The following is a 17,185-nucleotide window of genomic DNA, read 5'->3' on the forward strand; positions in this document are numbered from 1 at the left end:
GCAAACATACTTGAGAAATAAGCCAGAAACTTGGGGTGGGGGGAATATCTTGGTTTTCTAATGGTGATTTTTTTAACTTTCATATTAGCTAGTCTCTAGTGGATCAAGCATATATGTCAATAGACAGTACCCAGTCTAAATAATAGAATAAAATATCTCTAAATATTCCCTGCTGATTTTTGTCTTCCCAACTAATTTTTTTTGATGGAGCTGAAATTTAAATGACTGTACCAACAACTTACCTTGAGATTTGCTTTGAGATTTATAAAGTAGCCATTGAAAAAATAATAAAGTAGCCACTTTTTAAGAACATACCAGGTATTATTAATCATTTCAACCACCTAAGGTTATTGAGGGCTGTTAAGTAAGTCTTGTGTTCCAGTGATCCTGGCACTTTATTTATGAATTTCAGTCATTGGAGAGAGATGAGGTGTGGGTATGGGAGATTGTCATAGCCCGAGAAACTATGAATTTGCAGCTGAAATTTTTGGCACTTGGGATGGAACCTCACATAGTAGTTCAGATTTGTTTAGCACTTTGGGGTTTATAGAAATGCTTTCATGTTCACATCTTACTATTTGAAATAATCTGGGGGTAGGTAGATAGGTAAGCAGATTTATCTGTTTTTCATTGAAGAAACTGAGGCTTGGAGATGTTCATTGTTAAAAGAAGGTCATGTAGCTAGTAAGTAGAAATACTGGTCAGGGGATTCCCTGGTGGCCAAACGGTTAGGACTCGGTGCTTTACTGCTGAGGGCCCATGTTCAGTCTCTGGCTAGGGAGCTAAGGTCCCATGAGCCATGCAGCATGCCTCCCTCTCCCCTCCAGAAAGAAACTGTGCAAACCTGAGCTACCGGAACGACAGATGCATTGTTTTACCAATGCTCCTTCCCCCACTGATGAAACTAGCGCTTTTATTTGTCTAAATATTGTGGTTAGTGAAATTAAAATATCTCACTTTAATACAGTGTTCAGAAAGCTATTGTAATGTTTTTCAAAATGGGGATTAAGTGAATACCTTATGAATTCTGTGTTTTGTTAAGTCTTATGAATTTCTGTTAAACCTAAAAATGAAGTAAATTTTTTATTACCTTAGAGATACAGTTAATGGAAGTTATTTATAGTTTAAATATGTAGCCATGATAATTATTCATGACTATATTTCAAGACAGTTTATTCAGCAAACATTTGTTGAGAACTTATGTACTGCACAGTCTGTTCTTAAAAAGGACTAATTGATGAGCCCAATCCTAGTGGAAGAGATGAATAAACTATCAATTATAATACAGTTTTAAGTGTTAGAATAGAGGTATGCATAGGCAAAACCCTGTAATAGAGAGAGCACAGTTTGTGGTGTTACCTAACTCAGACTTAAAGTGATTAGAAAAGGCATTTTAAAGCATGTGATGCTTGAATAGAGTCTTGAAAGAAGATTACTTAGTGTAATAAGGTCATTTTAAACATAGTGAATAATGGATAATAGCCTGTGCAAACATACGGAGGCATTAGAGAGTGGGGCACCTTCAGGAAGCTCCAAATAGCTTGACATGCATAGTAAGAGTACATGCTGGCCGTTAAGGGCAGTTAACACTGGAGAGAGACAGAAATCAGAGTTGTGAAGAACTTCCTATGATGTGCTTAAAAAAAGTACTTTTTCCTGGAGGAAGTGGGGAATCATCAGTGAATTTTAATAGCAGAGTGCTATCAAGTTATGTTTGCAAAGATTGCACAATAGTGTGAAGGGTGAAATTGAGGAAAATGAGATTGAAAGCAAGAAGACTGGTTAGATTACTATGGTAACCAGATTGGAAATGATCCATGTCCAAACTGACATTGACATTAGAGAAGAAGGAATGAAATTTGAGAAATAATTAGAAGATGGGATTAATTGCACTTGGTGAGGGAGAAGAATGGAGTATTAAAATGCGGTTTGGACAAATGAGTGGACTGTGGTGACAAAGTCAATACAGGATTGAAAAAGTTGGTTTCTAGGTGTTGAGTTTAGTTTGAGATATTTTATGTTGAGTTACTTGTGAAGACAAACAGAAATTTCTGTCTGTTAGATAGTTAGATATGTGGATCTTAGACTGGGAGACATATCTAGACCTAAGATACAGAAGTTGGACCATTAGCATATAGATGGTCCAGGGACATCATTAGAAATGGAAGAGATGAAGCTGTGAATGGAATTCTTTGATGCACCCACATGTATGAGGAACATGGGAAGAATTCAAAAAGAAAGAGAGGTAAAAGGAAGGTTACAGTACATCTTCTCTACGTTTTAAGAATTGATGAAGGGCTTAAATATCACATCCATATTAGGAGTCAAGTAAGATAAGGACAGAAAAGTGTTAGGTTGCTTAATTAGGAATTTAATTGGAAATAATATTTAGACCAGTGCTTTGCAAACAATGGCCATTTAAATATTGTAAATTATGCTTTTTTTTAAGAAGCTTGCTACTTGCTCTGTGAATAAATTTGGCACCACCAGGGAGCTTGCTAGAAATGCAAACTCTCAGATCCCTACCCAGATCTTCTGAGTCAGAATCTGCATTTTAACACGACCCTCAGGTTATTCATATACATATTAAGGTTTGAGAAGTACTACTTTAGAACTTACTGGCTCTGGCCGGAGAAAGTAAAATTCAAATGTAGATTTTATTATGTGCAAGAAAAATTATAGCTTCTGTTACTTTTAGGTATTTAAATTATTGTAGAAGGCAAGCTAGGATGCACATGGACGTGCTTGTTTTCCTTTACTGTTCAAAAAAAGTCAAATGTTTTAACACCGAAGGAGGTAAGTTCATGATAAATATCAGTTGAAGCTGATTCTCAAATTTGATTACTTATCTCTTAGAAGTTGATAACAGGATAATTTAGTAAAGTTGAGTTCCCAATCTAAGGGACTACACATATATTAATAATATAGTATTTTTATAATTTTGTAGGATTATTCAGGTCAAATTAAGTTTTAAATAATCATTGGCTAAATAACAGTTTTGACCAAAAGTTTGTGTTTGTGGAATCTTTCGGTCAGTTAATGGAGAAAAATTAGTGTTCACTTAGAAATGTATTTCCTTCTTAAAAAACTATGGAATATATATAATTTATGATTTCTTTTTTTTTTTTTTTTGGCTTGGATGTTATTTCTTATAATTATTAGCTACTTGGAAACTTTTTTTTTTTTAATGGTTTTCAACTTTGAAGTGTGATAGTTCTGCAATAAGTATGCACTCCTTGGTTTGGGAACCAGGATCCCACTTGCCACGGGGCAACTGAATCTGAGAACTGCAACTAGAGAAGACTGTGAGCAGCAACAAAGAGCCTGCATGCCACAACTAAGACCCAACGCAGCCACATAAATAAGTAAATATTAAAAAAAAAAAAGAGAGAGCATAGAACTAGCAGAGTGCTTTGTAGCTTGGTAAATAACTGAGAAACTCTTAAGGAACTATAAATCAGTGTGTTACATAAAAGAAGAAATAAATATTTTAGTTAACGGCCTTTATAAAACATAAAAATGGTAGGTTTGTTTTTTTCTCTCATTCTAAGTACAGCTTACGATAGACTTGTTTTGACTCACGCTGCTTTTTTACTGTATGTTTTAAAGTGGGAATGCCTTTCTATTCACAGGTCACAAGGTTAGGAAGATTGCTGGCTAGCTTTTTCCTTTCTGTTTTTTTTTTTTTTTTTTTTTTTTTAAACAATCAGCTCGAAAAGGCTTCTTCCTGAAAGCTGAGTTCTATGCAGTAATTACTACCCTACCACCCCTCACTACCTCCCTCCCACCGCTCCTCCCCTCGGGGTTTTTCCATATTGTGTATTTCTAGCTTGGTGTTCTACTAGGTTTTTCTCTTTTAAAAAGAAGTTGTTTTGTTTTATTCTTTTAGAGCAGTTTTGGTTCACAGCAAAATTGAGAGGAAGGTACGGAAATTTACTATATACTCCCAGCCCCCGCATATGCATTAGTTCCTCCCATTATCAGCATATCCCACCCCCTCCACCCCCCCCACCCCCCTGCTCTCCCTGCCAGAGTGGTAAATTTAATCGCTGAATCTACACTGATAACATTGTAATCACGCAAGGTTCATAGTTTACACTTCACTCCTATTGTACAATCTCTGGGTTTGGACTAATGTATAATGATATATGTTCATCATTAGGGTAACATACAGAGTATTTTCAAACTGCCCAAAAAATCCTCTGTGCTGTGCCTGATTCTTCCCTTTCTCCCCTTCTAACCCCTGCCAACCACTGATCTTTTTAGTGTTTCCATAGTTTAAACTTTAAAAGAATGTCATATAGTTGGACTCATATAATATATGTAGCCTTTTCAGATTGGCTTCTTCCTCTTAGTAAAATACACATTTACGTTTCCTCTGTGTCTTTTCATGGCTTGATGTGTGTGCACAGTCGCTCAGTTGTGTCTGACTCTTTGAAACCCCATGGACTGTAGCTCACCAGGCTCCTCTGTCCATGGGGATTCTCCAGGCAGGAATACTGGAGTGGGTTGCCGTGCCCTTCTCCAGGAGATCTTCCCAACCCAGGGATTGAACTCAGGTCTCCCACGTTGAGGATACATTCTTTACCATCTGATCCACCATGGAAGCCTGCTTGATAGCTCATTGATAGCCAGTGTGATAGCTCATAATGGTTTGATCAGTTCAGTCGCTTAGTCGTGTCCAACTCTTTGCTACCCCATGGACTGCAGCTCACCAGGCTTCCCTGTCCATCATCAACTCCTGGAGCTTGCTCAAACTCATGTCCATCGAGTCAGTGATGCCATCCAACCATCTCATCCTCTGTTGTCCCCTTCTCCTGCTTTCAGTCTTTCCCAGCACTAGGGTCTTTTCCAGTGAGTCAGTTCTTCCCATCAGGTGGCCAAAGTATTGGAGTTTCAGCTTCAGCCTCAGTCCTTCCAGTAGATATTCAGGGTTGATTTCCTTTTAGATTGACTGGTTTGATCCCCTTGTAGTCCAAGGGACTCTCAAGAGTCTTCTCCAACACCACAGTTCAAAAGCATCAGTTCTTCGGCGCTCAGCTTTCTTTATGGCCCAACTCTTAAAACCATACATGACTACTGGAAACTATAGCTTTGACTAGACGGACCTTTGTCGACAAAGTAATGTCTCTGCTTTTTAATATGCTGTCTAGGCTGGTCATAGCTTTTCTTGCAAAGAGCAAGCCTCTTGGCTGCAGTCACCATCTGCAGTGGTTTTGGAGCCCAAGTAAAGTCTGTCACTGTTGCCATTGTTTCCCCATCTATTTGCCATGAAGTGATGGGACCAGATGCCACGATTTTAGTCTTTTGAATGTTGAGCTGTAAGTCAGCTTTTTCACTATCCTCTTTCAGTTTCATCAAGAGGCTCTTCAGTTCCTCTTTGCTTTCTGCCATAAGGATGGTATCATATGCATATCTGAGGTTATTGGTATTTCCCCCTGCAATTTTGATTCCAGCTTGTGCTTCATCCAGCCTGGCATTTCACATGATGTACTGTCCTTTTTTTTTAGGGCTAAATATTAATAATATTTCATTGTCTGGATGTACCATAGTTTATTTATCCATTCACTTATTAAAGGACTTGCTGGTTGCTTCCAGGTTTTGGCTATTATGAGTAAAGCTACTGTCTTCTAATTTTTAACTGATCTATGGCTGTCCTTATTACAAGGTGTATTATTGGGGAGCACAGCTGAAGCTTATTTAACACTCAGCAGTTAATACAGGGTAACTTTATAAAGTTAAGTTTCTGATCTAAAGGACTACACATGTATTGACATAGAGCAATATATATTGCAAAATATTCAAATATAATTGTTTCAACTTTTATAGATATTATAAATGCATTTAAAAATTTAATGCATGCAAAGCTAACTACCATTTTCTCATGGGCATTACCCTCCTATGTACAAACTATCCTCCCCTACTTGCTTTACCTTCTGATTTTACTAGAGGCTGAGTTTTCCTTGTTTGGCATTATGTCTCTTGCTTTCATAGCAGTCTTATTTTTTCCTGTTCTTTGTTCTCTACATACCTCCCTCCAGTCCTCATTATACTTGCTTCTTCCTTCCCATCACATACTTTGGGAAGTGGTAGAACTCAATTTGTTCTTTGCTTTCAAGTGCCATTTCCAGGCCAGAGTTTCTCAAACATGCCAGATCCTAAGAATAATCTGGGCTTGCTAGTTCCAGACACATATTTAGAATCTCATGTTCCACTCCTAGAATTTCTGATTCATTCTGTCTAGAGACCTGAGATAAATACTCAGTTGATTTGATTCTTGTGAACAGGCAAGTGTAACTAAACAACACTAAACTACTTCATTATTCCAAACAAACTCTATACCCACTTCCCTAGGATCTTTACTCACCCCCATCCCATCTTCTCCCCCTTCCATTGCCCTGTAAAGGAAATCACACATTATTTTAAGTGAATTCCTGCTTTATATGTTTCCTTCATTTTAATTAAAGGAATATTTTTATTCTCCCAAGAAGTCAGTCTTTATTCTATGAGATTTATTAATTCAGTGTATATCGTCTAATGTTTTTCTATGCATGTATGCACATATAAACAATGTTACATAACAATTTTGTGTGATTTAACACTGTAAATCATAAATGGCATGTGTCATTCTACACATTGCTTTGGTTCAACATTGCTTTTTTTAAATTTGAACATTATTTTTTAGAATTACATTGATACATGTAATTCTGATTCATTTGTTTTAACCACTGTGTTTGTGTGTGTGTGACTGTATGACTTTATTTATTTTCTTGTTTTTGAGCATTTAGCATGTTTGTGGTTTTGTAATACTACTGTGTTGGATTAAGAATATATTTGGAGATTTATCCTGAGGTGTATATATCTTGTATACATCCCACATATCCTGTACACGTATGTAGTGGGATTTCTGTTTGCCTTTTTCTCCTCTTCCGGGAGTCTGTGACTATTTTGTTGCCTTAATTCAGTGACTCAAATGTCTGAAAAGTCTTTCTTCTACCACTACATTTGATTGGTAGATCAGGTAGATGTGAAATTCTAGGTTGGAGATCATTTATCTGCAGATTTATAAAGATGTTGCTCCAGTATCTTTAAGCTTTGAGTGTTGCTACTGAGAAATCCCATGTCAGGGTGTCCTGTTCTTTCTCTCTGGAAGCTTCCTAAACCTCCTTCCTATAAAATTTCAAAACACTGAGAATAATGTGCCTTGAGATGGGTCTCTTTTTGCTTTTTTAAAAATTTTAATTTATGAAATAAATGATATATAACCAGGTACAAAGACTAATAAGCACATGTATTCTCACCACTTGGCCCAAGGGCATGAAATATCACTAATGTAGTTGAAGGCCACCTCCAACCCCTATGGTTTTTCTCAGGTCTCATCAGTATGAGTCTTTTTGTTGTTGTTCAATCTGATGACATTTAGATTTTTTCCGTGTAGGAATGCATATCCTTCTGTTTGGGTAAATTTTCTTCTGTTACTTCTTTGTTAATTTCCTTACCTCAGTTTTCCTGTCCTTCTGAAACTTTTACGAGTTGGAATGAACCTCCAATTTTCTTATCGATCCTTTTATTTTTCTTTGTTTTTTTATTCTACTTTTTGGGGGAGATTTAGCTATCTTCTTTTTCTCCTGTTGGTTTATTTCAGCTGTACTATTTTGTATTTAAGAGCTTGTTCTTGTTTTTTGCTTTTTTTCTTCTTTTAAAAAAAAAAGCTTTCCTGTTTTTATTTCATGAATGCAGTATTATCTTTCATCCCTCTGATGGTATTAATTATACTTGTTTTGAAATTTTCTTTTATCTCTAAATTGTCTCTGTTTCATCACGTTTCTTTTTGTTTGTCTTAATCTTCTGTTTATGTTAGATATTTTCTTCAAACGTCTGGTGATCTGTTTATATTTCAATATGAGTCAGTATAAAACTGATTAGAAACTTGTGAACTTGTAGGTGGGACTTACAATTTGATGATGGCTCGGTAAGGAACCTGGCCATGTCATTATCAGAAAACTCCAGATATTAGCATTTCGAGATCTTTTCTTTGGGGCTTTTAATTTTTACAGCTAAGAATCTACCACATTTTTTGCTAGAGGAGTAGAGTAGCTTGTACCCCTGTCTGCTAGAATTCTTGGAACTGAACTATGGAAGTAGGTAGGTGATTTCATTGTTAAACTATATGGAATTTTAATTCTGTCTTTTCAGTATACAGGGTTTCTTTCACACTTCCACAGTTGTACCTGGTAGTTTTGTTTCTATAGCCTCTCGTCCACTTTCTCCACAAATATAGATAGGATAAGAAAAAGCATTGGATGTGGGAGGTGGAAGGTAAGTTAAGTGGAGGGGTCTGACTGACTTGTGAACAGATTTTAAACCCATCTTCATTTTTTTAGTTCTGTCCTTTGTTTCCCATCTTCTGTGATGTTTAGCCTTCCCATGAGTTTGTAGCACAAACTTGTTTTTGAGGTATCTTCTATACTCAGTGTTCCAAGTTCTCAGTTTGCTGATTATCCTATACATTTTTTACCTTCAGAATATGTTTTAATAGCTTGTATCTATCATTTTCACTTCTGTTTGAGCTTCTGCAATTTATAGCCTTTCTGTTTTACTCTCAATTGAGTGGGGTTTTAATAAGGAATAAAAATAAATCATATGCTCAGTGTACCTTAACTAGCAGCCTTCTTTACCTTTTCACTACTCTTTGCATTAGTATTAAAGCATCACACAAAAGAAGACATAAATGGAAAGATATACCACATTCTTGGATTGAGAAGAATCAACATCAAAATGATGATTCCCCTAAATTGTTAACCAAACATAATCCCAATAAGAACCCCAGTAATTGTTTTTTTCTGGGACAATCACTTGACTTTGGAAATTTATGTGAAAAAATAGATAAGAACTTTGAAAAAGAAAAGCAGTGATGGAGGAATGCCTTATCAGATACCAATATATTTTAAAGATTTAAGTATTAAATAAGTATATACTAGTTTATGAACATTGTTCAGTGAAACAGAAAAGTCCAGAAATAGACCCAAATACGTATACACATGTGATAGATAAAAATGATATCATCTGAAGTCATTGGTGGCAGAGAGATGGTAGTGCTGGGACATCAGGGTATCTAGAGTTTATATTAGTATTCGTATCACTGTATACCATCATAAATTCCACATGGGATCAATGCTGTAAATGTAGAAAATCAAGAGAAATATAAGAAAATAAGGAAGAACTCTTTCATTACTTTGGAGTGGCGAAGGTCTTTTAAACTAGGACAAAAACAAAGCCAAAAATCACATAAACAAGGTCAAAAGACAAATTTGTATCACTGACAGAAGATTAACCTTTCTAACTATAAAGAGCTCTAGAAATACTAACAGATAAGAGAGATACTAGCAACACAGTATAAAAATAAGCATTACAAATGGACACGTCACAAAAAAGAAATACAAATGGCCCTTTAATCCTCTTATCTGAAAAGGTATGCAACTTCATTCTTAAGAAAATGAAATTAAAACTACTAACATGCCAGTTTTAACTTATTAGTGAAAATCCAGAAGTTTTTTAATATCCTCTTAATGGGGTAGTGGGGCAACTCATATTTTCTCATATTGCTGGTGAAAGCTTATACACCCTGTTGAGGGTTGCTTAGTCTTTCCATCCTGATTCTCCCTGATCCTGTGTCCTTCTCTAACCACAGACCATTCTTATTTTCACAGTCAAACTTCTTGAAAGATTTTCTGTATTTGCTGTCTCCATTTCCTTATATCTCCACATCTGTTTGGTTTCTGGTCTCATAGTTAATTTCCCTGAAACATCTCTTGCAAAGGTCACCAGGGAGCATTTTTCATCTTCATCTTCCTAGAAGTCTCAGCAGCATTTTGATCAAATTCCTTGAGATATTTTCTTACTTTGATTTTCGTAATACTGTGCTCTCTTGGTTTTTTTCAAACCTCTCTGACCATTTGACAACTCCTTTACGTTGTTTTTTGTTGAGTTTTCTTTCCCCTTTGTGTTTTTTGATTTGGAGCTTTCTAAGATGCTTGCTCTTTGAACTCTTATTTTCTCTAGTCAGGTCTCTTTTAAAACTAAGTTAACAAATACCACAAAACAATAGTGCCTAAGTGTTACTGAAAGGAGTGTGTGTGGGCGGGTGGGAGGGGGGAAGTGTCCTGCTACTCACTGCTCAAAAGCCAGTAAGCAGGCCAGGTTCCTGGAAAGGAAAAGTGAAAGTGTAGTCACTCAGTCATGTCCGACTCTTTGCAACCCCATGGACTGTAGCCTGTCAGGCTCCTCGGTCCATGGAATTCTCTAGGCAAGAATACTGGAGTGGATTGCCATTTCCTTCTCCAAGGGATCTTCCCAACCGAGGGATTGATCCTGGTTTTCCTGCATTGTGGGCAGGTAGAAAGGAAAGTTTCCATTATTTCAGGTGCCAGTAACTGGGGTTGTGTAGGGGGTGGCGAGAGTACAGACATCTGTCCAAAGGCTGACTCCCGAACCCTGACAAACAGGGAGTTGAGAGCATTTATAGACAGAGTGGGGGGAGGTCTCCATGCAGAAACAGCACATCTCTAACAGTCATCTTCAAATGGGTCATCAGTGGTCTGACTAGCATCATCATGATGGTTTTAGTTACAGTTAATCTTCAGTTCGGGGTGGACTGATTCTCATTTCTTTGTGGTCAATTCTTGGAATTGTGGCAGCTCAGGTTCTTGGTTCAGTCTGGTCATCATGTAGTTAACTTTTCCATCTGAGGTTTTAGTGTCTATAAGTCAGCTCACAGGATATGGCTCAGAATATTATCTATAGCCCTTGAGAAAGAGCTAAAAGTCCTTGACTGTGCTTAGTGACTACATTATTATTATTTAGTCTCCTTTGACTATTTTCCTTTGTTTTCACATTTCTCAATTCTCTGATTAAACTTATTCTTGACTGAAGTTTTCCACAGGCAAAAGGCAGGCAGAGGACATGGTGGGGAGTGACAAGGTCCTGCTCCATTTCATTAAGACAATATAAATTTAGTCTCTTACAGTTCTGAAGACTCTGAAGAATTTTTTCTTAAAATTTTGCTTGTTTTTTTGTTTGCCCTTTTTTTTTTTTTGCTTAGTGGCCATGTGCATTTCCTTGGCTTGTAAGTCCCTTCCTCCATCTTCAGAGTGCATCAGTTCACTCTCAGCATCTATCATCACATCACCTTCTCTTTGTCAGATCCCCTCTGCTTCCTCCTTTTGACACCTATGATTACATTTAGGGCTCACCTGGATAACCCAGACTGTCTCCCCATCTCCAAAGTCTTAATTCATTCACAGCTGCCAAGTCCTTTTGCCATGTAAGATAACAGTCACAGGTTCTAGGGATTAAGACCTTGAGAGTCTTTAGAAGAGTTGTTCTTTAGCTCACCTTGTCCCTAACTGAAGGTATCACCTCCCCACCCAAACCTGGTCCTCTCCTCTGGTAGACAGAGTGGTTTCTCTGTTTGGTTGCCAGGGGCAGAACCTGTAAGATATTCTTGACAATCCTTTCTCTTCTCTGTCATATCTGATCTTTCCCCAGGACCTCACAGTTTTATGGTTATTTTTCAAGGTTTTTTTTTTTTTCAAGTTTTTAAAACATAACTCCACTGCTGAAAGTTTAGTCTGTTGTTTCTTGTTTGGAATATTCCAGAAACCTCCTAATTAGTCTCCTCTCTTTCACTGTCCCTTTGACAAAACCAAACCAAACCCCAAGCCACCTACCCCCTAAAACAAGGCAAACCTGGTAACTTTCTTTTCCTTTTACTACTTTAGATCCTTTAGTGACTTCCCAGATTCTTAATGTGATCTTCAAGGATTTCTATAATCCAGCTACAGTTCGTTTCTCCAGTCTCATCTTTATTTTTCTCTTTTGTTTTCTATTTAGCACCATTAGCTTTCTTTTAGACCCTGGAAAGAGTGATGCTTAAGGATTTTGTTTCCTTTAAACTTGTAATGTGTGCTTAGTCGCTCAGCTGTGTCTGACTCTTTGAGACCCTATGGACTGTAGCCTGCCAGGCTCCTCTGTTCATGGGGATTCTCCAGGCAAGAATACTGGAGTGGGTTGCGATGCCCTCTTCCAGGGGATCTTCCCAACCCAGGGATCAAACCCAGCTCTCCCACACTGCAGGTGGGTCTTTACTCTCTGAGCCACCAGGGAAGCCCAAGAATACTAGAGTGGGTAGGCTATCCCTTCTCCAGGGGAACTTCCCAACCCAGGAATTGAACCGGGGTCTCCTGTGTTGCAGGCAGATCTTTACCAGCTGAGCTACCCAGGAAGCTCTTAAACTTGTTCTACAGAGTTTAATTCATTGTTACTTTTGAGGAACAGTTTATTCCCTAGATCAAGATCCCATGTTTTCCTTCATAGTGTCCTGTAAGTGTCTGAAGACTTGTCACACTTTATAGTTAAATATTTGTTTAGTGTCTGCCTCTTTCTACTAGACTAAGTTTACAGGGACTAGTTAAAGGTCTGATTTGCTGTATCTGTATTTAGGACAGTTTCTGTGTATAATATATGGTAAACTTTGATTAAATGAATGATACTGGCCTTCCTGTAATCCTTGTGCTTTATTTAAAGTTATGTGAGACTACTCTTCTGTGAGAAGATTCCAAGTATTTGAAGATTATTGTGTCCCTATTTTAATAATTTCAAGTCATATACTTCTGAAATATTTTTAATTTCATCATTCTTCTTCCAGTTTTTTGATTTCCAAGTCACTAATCATCTTGGAGAAGGAAATGGCAACCCACTCCAGTGCTCTTGTCTGGAAAATCCCATGGACTGAGTAGCCTGGTAGGCTATAGTCCATGGGGTCACAGAGAGTTGGATACAACTGAGTGACTTCACAGAATCATCTTAGTTGTTCTCTTTTGAGTGTGCTTTTGTAATAGACTTCATTTTTTTTTAGCCCAGAGCAGGAGATAATACTCCAGATGTCATCTGTGCAGTATGAAGTATTACTTCCTTTAGTACAAAGTGTACATATGATACAGGCTAAACCGCCATAGCAAAGAGGTCACACATATAGTAGCTAGAACAAAATAAGTTTCTCTCTTAAATAACAAGTCCAGAGGTAAGCAGCTCTGTTCCATCTGATGTCATCTTGGATTCTACTTTCGTTCTATCTTTGGTTTTTCCATTTCCTTTGACTTTGTCATGTGCATGGTTGAACTTGGCCCTCAAAAGAAAAAAAGAGGAAGTGGAGAGCAGGAAGCTTATATATGCTCTAGAAATTGCATGTGTATTCTAACATTTTGGCCAGAACGTAGTCACACTTAGCTGCCAAGCAGCTCTATGCCCAAGAAGTTTTGTAAGTAAAAAAAAGGATAGAGTGTTTACTGGGCGATAATTAGTTATTTTGCTTGTTTGACATTAGGTCACAGTACATGTTGAATTTCTGGCCATAAATGTTGTCAGTCTTCTAACTTGTGCTGTTAATTTTAAAATACATTATAAATATTAGCATTTATTAAATTATTTTATATGAACAGTAAATACTGTTAAGCAGCTCTACTACCACCACCTTTTTTGGGGGCCAGAGTTTAATAGCTGATTATTTCTAGACTCAGTAAGCATAAATTCAGCAATTTCTCCTCTTCGGGTTTACTTTCTTATCTTTCCAGAATAGGAGAGGATGTTTTATGTTACTTCATGTTACATATTAATTATTCTAGGTGTTTGCCTTTTTACGTTGTCTTCAAGTTCAGTGCTATTGAATTTAGTGGTACTTAAATTAGGTAATCATGGAGTACTGTATAAAGATGTTAATTCAGTTTCACTTTGTGTGTAAAATTTAAAGCAAGATGATTTCAGATTTTTAATGCATTAAGAGTTGTCTAATCTCAAAGCCAGCAGGCCACGTAAGTTGATGAAAACTACCACATGGCTGTGTACTTCTTCAAGATTAAGTTATGTGAGATTTAAATGATGACTCATCTTTGGGAGACTCACCATGTAGTTTTGAAAGCCTTTGTTGGAAGGAATTTCTGATAATTGGGAATAGTTGGAGGAGGTATTTGGAGGAGACTGATAATTCTTTTATTAACCCTGAAAGCATATAGTTCCTAGAGCTGATATCAATACCAAAGTTATATCTGCTTTAGTTGTTTAGGATGTTTGTCTTAGAAAGGTTAGAATAATGCTTGCTTAGAAAAACTTCCTTACCTCTATATCACATAATATATTCTTTTTCCCAGACTGCCTCCCCTGACTTTTAATAGCATGATGATCATACAAACAAATGGAATGTAATTCATACAAATATATGCAAGGTAATTCTGGTCTGGGATCACCTAAGGAGATCTGGGGGGAAAGATTCATAAGGAATTAAGAAATGACTGCTACTTGATAACAAGATCTCAGACCTTTTGTGTGTGTGTTTGTATATGTATGTGTAGGATGACATTAAATTGTCTATAGAAAAAAAAAAAGCAGTGGGATGATTCTGAAAACACTGCTAAAAAACTAACAGTAAAGAACTGTAAGAAATACTAGAAGGTCCTTTATTCTTTCTGTTAAGCAAAATAGGCAGTTTTTGAAACAGTAACAATTGTCTTTAAAAAAAATTTTGACTGTTCAATAGAGACCTACCTTTTAAAAGTATAATTATATATTAGGCTGTCAATCTGCATCTTACATAAGGGAGAAAATGCTAAGTTACTGAACCAAGGTGGAATGCTGGTTAGAATCTAGTGTTTAAGTCATCTGTATGTACAGGATCTGTCTCTCCATTTGAGAAACAATTCATTCTGAATTGGAGGTTGGAGTATTAAGAACATACATGATATGACTAGAATTAATATCAGCTTGTATTGTATTGTTGGTAGATTCTGTGTGAAGGTTAGGATTCTCTGGGCTTCATATTTCTTAGGGCTGCTTAGAACATGCCTTAAGCTTACTAGAGAGTTGATACAAAATGTCTATGTGCTTGCAGGTAACATTAGATTATTATAAGAGTACTCGTAGGAAGGCTTCAGAGGAAAAGTCTAGAACTGATCTCTGACAGTTAAGATTTAGGTTGACAGAAAAGAAGACATTCCAAGAAGGCAGACTCAAGAGAAAAATCACTGCAGGTAGATACAAGTTTGGCATAAATTGGTTAGAAAAAATGAGCCTACTTGGGTGGAGAATCTTATATGGAAGTGATGAGAGATTGGTTTTGATAATAGTCATCCTTGTATCTGGCTTGATGTGAAAGCTTTCAGCCTAGGGACTACAAAATGAATATGGAAGATTAATTTGACTTTTTTGTCAAATTGATAGTCTTTTTTGTTTTTTTTCCTGTCCTGTCAGTTTAACTATTTATTTACTGATTTTTTTTCCTAATAAAGATCACAAGTGTTTAAAGAGTTAAAAATCATCATTCCCAGAGAAATTTAAGTATGTCTTAATGTTTTCAGTATTTCCTTGAGATTTCCCTGGGACCATGGACTGACTTGCATTTTGGAATTTCTATTTGTGGTTCAATGTCAATATATTTGTCAGTGTGCTAGGGTGCCTTTCTGTAACTGTTGATTTTATCCAAGGTACTGACCATTGAATTCTTAGTATGTAAAAGAAATAGGGACATTGGAAACAATACGCTCTCCTGATTCTTATAGTATACTTCACTCCTTTCCGCCCCCCTTTCGTTTCATCTCAGGTCAACAGGACATACTGCTGTGGCACCTACCGAGCAGGTCCTATGCGGCAGATAAGTCTCGTTGGAGCAGTAGATGAAGAAGTTGGTGATTATTTCCCAGAGTTCCTTGATATGTTAGAAGAATCACCATTTCTGAAAGTGAGTGTTTTTCAGATTATTAAAGTTCTGATCACTATTTAAATGGATACTTTGCATTAAAAAATTTTAAGCTAATTGTAGGGGCTTCCCAAGTGTCGCAGTGGTAAAGAATCTGCCTACAATGCAAGAGGCACAAGAAATGCAGGTTCGATCCCTGGGTCAGGAAGATCCCTTGGAGGAGGAAACGGCAACCTGCTTCAGTATTTTTGCCAGGAAAATTCTGTGAACAGAGGACAGACTGACAGGCTACGGTCACTGGGGCCACAGAGTCAGACATGACAGAGTGACTGAGCACATGCATACACAAGCTAATCTTATCTATTAAAATTCAGTTTTATCCCATATTTTGAAGATAAATGTTCAGAAAATTATTTAAGTAAAATATTTAACTTCACTGATTCTTTTTTACATATAAATTACTAATACAACATTATTTTTCTTCTTATACACACACAAAATAAGCTTCCTAAAGCTTTCTTTTGGATGTGAGGGGTTAACTTGTAAGTAATTTAAAAAATTTCCTTTAACGTGACTTATTCTTCTGACTTCCAGATGACTTTGCCCTGGGGTACACTTTCCAGCCTCCGACTCCAGTGTAGGTCCCAGAGTGATGATGGGCCCATCATGTGGGTCAGGCCAGGAGAGCAGATGATCCCTACAGCAGACATGCCAAAGTCACCCTTCAAAAGACGACGGTAAACACTGGTTTTTCTCAGATAAGCAAAAGCCCTTTTTTAGTTAGTTGCTTATAGAAATGATTGAGAGTTTAGCAGTTTGAAAACCATTTTTTTCTGATTTATTTAAAGAGCTGTCTTAAGTAAATCTCTTTTAGTTGTCAGTTCCTTAGTCCAGTTCACTCATTACACAGATACCAGAGTGAGGCATCCTTTTAAAAATAAAAAAAAATCCTTCTATTCTTAAAACCTGGGTTCTAATTGCCTGCGAGATAAATGTCCAAACTCCTTTGTGTGGTTGACAAGGTTCTGTCATCGTCTGGCCCTGAAAGTATCTCTTCTCGGTCTATCTGCTTTTAGTCTGGTCCAGTCACACTGAATTCAGTTGCTAAACCATAGTCTTTCACATCTGTGTGCTTTTGCCCTGCTCTTTTTACTTGGAGTAGCATCCCTTCATCATCTTCCTTTCTACCTGATATACTCTTAATAAATTTTCAAAACTCAACTTGGATGTCACTTCCTTTGTGAAACTTTTCTTTGTTCCCTTAAACAATTGGTCATTCCCTTCTCTGTGCTCACACATCATTCTGTTCGTTAATAATCTGTTGACAACTTTTTGGTTTTTACTATAAATTTTAAACTTTTTGAGGGCAGTCTAATTCTTCATAGCACATAGCAAGTGATCAGTGTTTGCTGAGTAAAACCAGTGATGTATAGTAATTCA

General features: G+C 36.9%; 1 protein-coding gene across 1 annotated transcript in view; it reads left to right on the plus strand.

Annotated features, from left to right (window-relative positions):
• Positions 1-17,185, plus strand: part of RSBN1 (round spermatid basic protein 1) — a 39,788-nt gene that overhangs the window by 12,540 nt on the left and 10,063 nt on the right. The window contains exons 3-4 of the mRNA XM_043876806.1: positions 15,650-15,787; positions 16,340-16,482. Of these exons, the coding sequence (XP_043732741.1) occupies positions 15,650-15,787; positions 16,340-16,482 (281 nt within the window). The remainder of the gene's footprint in view (positions 1-15,649; positions 15,788-16,339; positions 16,483-17,185) is intronic.

The sequence above is a fragment of the Cervus elaphus genome, chromosome 20, assembly GCF_910594005.1.
Source record: "Cervus elaphus chromosome 20, mCerEla1.1, whole genome shotgun sequence".
NCBI classification, from domain to species: domain Eukaryota; kingdom Metazoa; phylum Chordata; class Mammalia; order Artiodactyla; family Cervidae; genus Cervus; species Cervus elaphus.